Raw genomic sequence first — 1,783 nt, 5'->3', positions numbered from 1 at the left:
CCCCAAGGGGAGGCTAAGAGCAGAGAAAAGAGTCCACCTATGTAGTCTCAGCGCCTTTCCTTGACCTCCTCAATCATGAAAGTCATCCTGCCTTCCTTACAGAGGATCAATGAGGAGGTCGAAAGAAAGGGAAGAAGAAACTTTCCCTTCATATTTGTGAAAGATCAGAACTTCCTACAGCACGTGCCACACAGTATGGACCAAGTTGGCAACACAAGGAAAGGGATAAATGGCTCTTCCTGCCATCACGTCTCAAGGAAGTTTTAAAAGATTAGATCACCTTTTAAATTGAGTCTCACATTTGAGGGTGAAGGAATAAGGTAGTTACATTGAAATTGCACATTAGACAGGACTTTATGCATAATTTCAAGAAATGTTGAAAAAAAAATGCCAGGGTGTAAGTGCAGGCCCAAAGGCTAGAAAACCACCCCCAACACAGATAGCTATTAAATTAAGTATGCTGAAATACGGTAGGCTTAATGCATTTATAAAGCTTTAGAAATTCTTGCTGCTCAGCAGAACCTCTGCCAGAAGGGCTCATGTTCCTTCAAGGCACTTAAAGTTTGCAAAACCACTCACTGGAAGAGCACGACGCCCCCTGACGGCCCCACCCCACCCCGCCTCCTACAGCTGTCACTTACTGTGAGTTCTTTGCTTTTGGCGAAAGGCCACCAGCCACGCACACGCTTCTGCTGGAATATAGAGATCTTGTTCTCCTCACTTGCGTTCTCAAACTTGGTGAGATCGCAGGCTTTGGCAGACTTGGCTGCTCGAGGGAAACTGTTGAGGTTCATTTCCAGGGAGCCTGTAGAGAGATGCCCCATAACAGTCTTGGAAGTGTTTTTAAAAAGTGATGGAAGAGCTTTTAGATGACCATCCTCATTCACTCATTCCCCCATTGACTCACTAGTCATTCAATCAGTACCACATTGGATCACACCTATGTGCTAGACATTGGGAGTACCAGTATGACCAAGACGTGTTTGGTGCTATCAAAGGATTGATACATGGTAGAAGACAAGGGCAGGGCTGCAATACTTAACTTTCAGTTTCAGGGGTCATTGTTGCTGGGCACCTTCTCTGCTCCCTGAGCTCAGCTCCCTGAGCCTGAACTATGTGCCTGAGCTGTCCCCTGTGTCAGCACTGATTACCCCATGAGAGCCCTGCTCCCCCCACCTCACCTCCCTCTTCAAGTCCATTAAACTCCTCCAGGTCAGGGACTAAGTCTTTCTGTCTTTGTATCTACTCTCCCTGACAGAGTGTCCCTTAGTGGGTTCACGACAATGCTTTTTCAATGAGTGAATACAAGGCAGAGTAAATTGTTACCATGAGAGGTCTGGATCTCTCTCTTTAACAACTTTTTCCTATTATAAAGTAATATTTGTTAATGGTGGAAAATTTAGAGCATGCACATCAGCAGGAAAAAAGAGAATAGAAAAATCTTCCATAATTCCATCCCCAAAAAGAAGTTGACCATTGCTCTATATATCTGTGCTCAGCCCTATTCTCTCTCTCCCTTTCTCTGCCTTTCTATGACTATTTCATTCTCCTATACATATAAATGTGTATTTTACAGGATTTTTTCCACCCTCTTTTTTTCACTTAACGCATCCTGCATAACTTGTCAACTCATTAAATATTCCAGTGTTTTTAATGGCGGCAGGGTCATACTTATGGAGGGCTTGCTACGTGTGAGGCGCTGGGCTCTGTTCTTCAGTCGCCTCATCACAGTACAGCTCACCGCCCTCGGAGGCATGTAATATTACTATCCCCACTTTACAAG

At 44.6% G+C, this 1,783-nt stretch overlaps 1 protein-coding gene across 1 annotated transcript in view; it reads right to left on the bottom strand.

Annotated features, from left to right (window-relative positions):
• The window catches only part of FER1L6 (fer-1-like family member 6), a gene marked incomplete at its 5' end in the record, with an annotated part of 120,763 nt that overhangs the window by 14,138 nt on the left and 104,842 nt on the right, over window positions 1-1,783 (bottom strand). The window contains one exon of the mRNA XM_008564614.1: window positions 642-805. Coding sequence (XP_008562836.1) covers window positions 642-805 — 164 coding nt within the window. The remainder of the gene's footprint in view (window positions 1-641; window positions 806-1,783) is intronic.

The sequence above is a fragment of the Galeopterus variegatus genome, unplaced genomic scaffold, assembly GCF_000696425.1.
Source record: "Galeopterus variegatus unplaced genomic scaffold, G_variegatus-3.0.2 Scaffold188, whole genome shotgun sequence".
NCBI classification, from domain to species: Eukaryota; Metazoa; Chordata; class Mammalia; order Dermoptera; family Cynocephalidae; genus Galeopterus; species Galeopterus variegatus.
The sequence above is the reverse complement of the archived record's forward strand: the minus strand, read 5'-3'. Positions and strand labels throughout refer to the sequence as shown.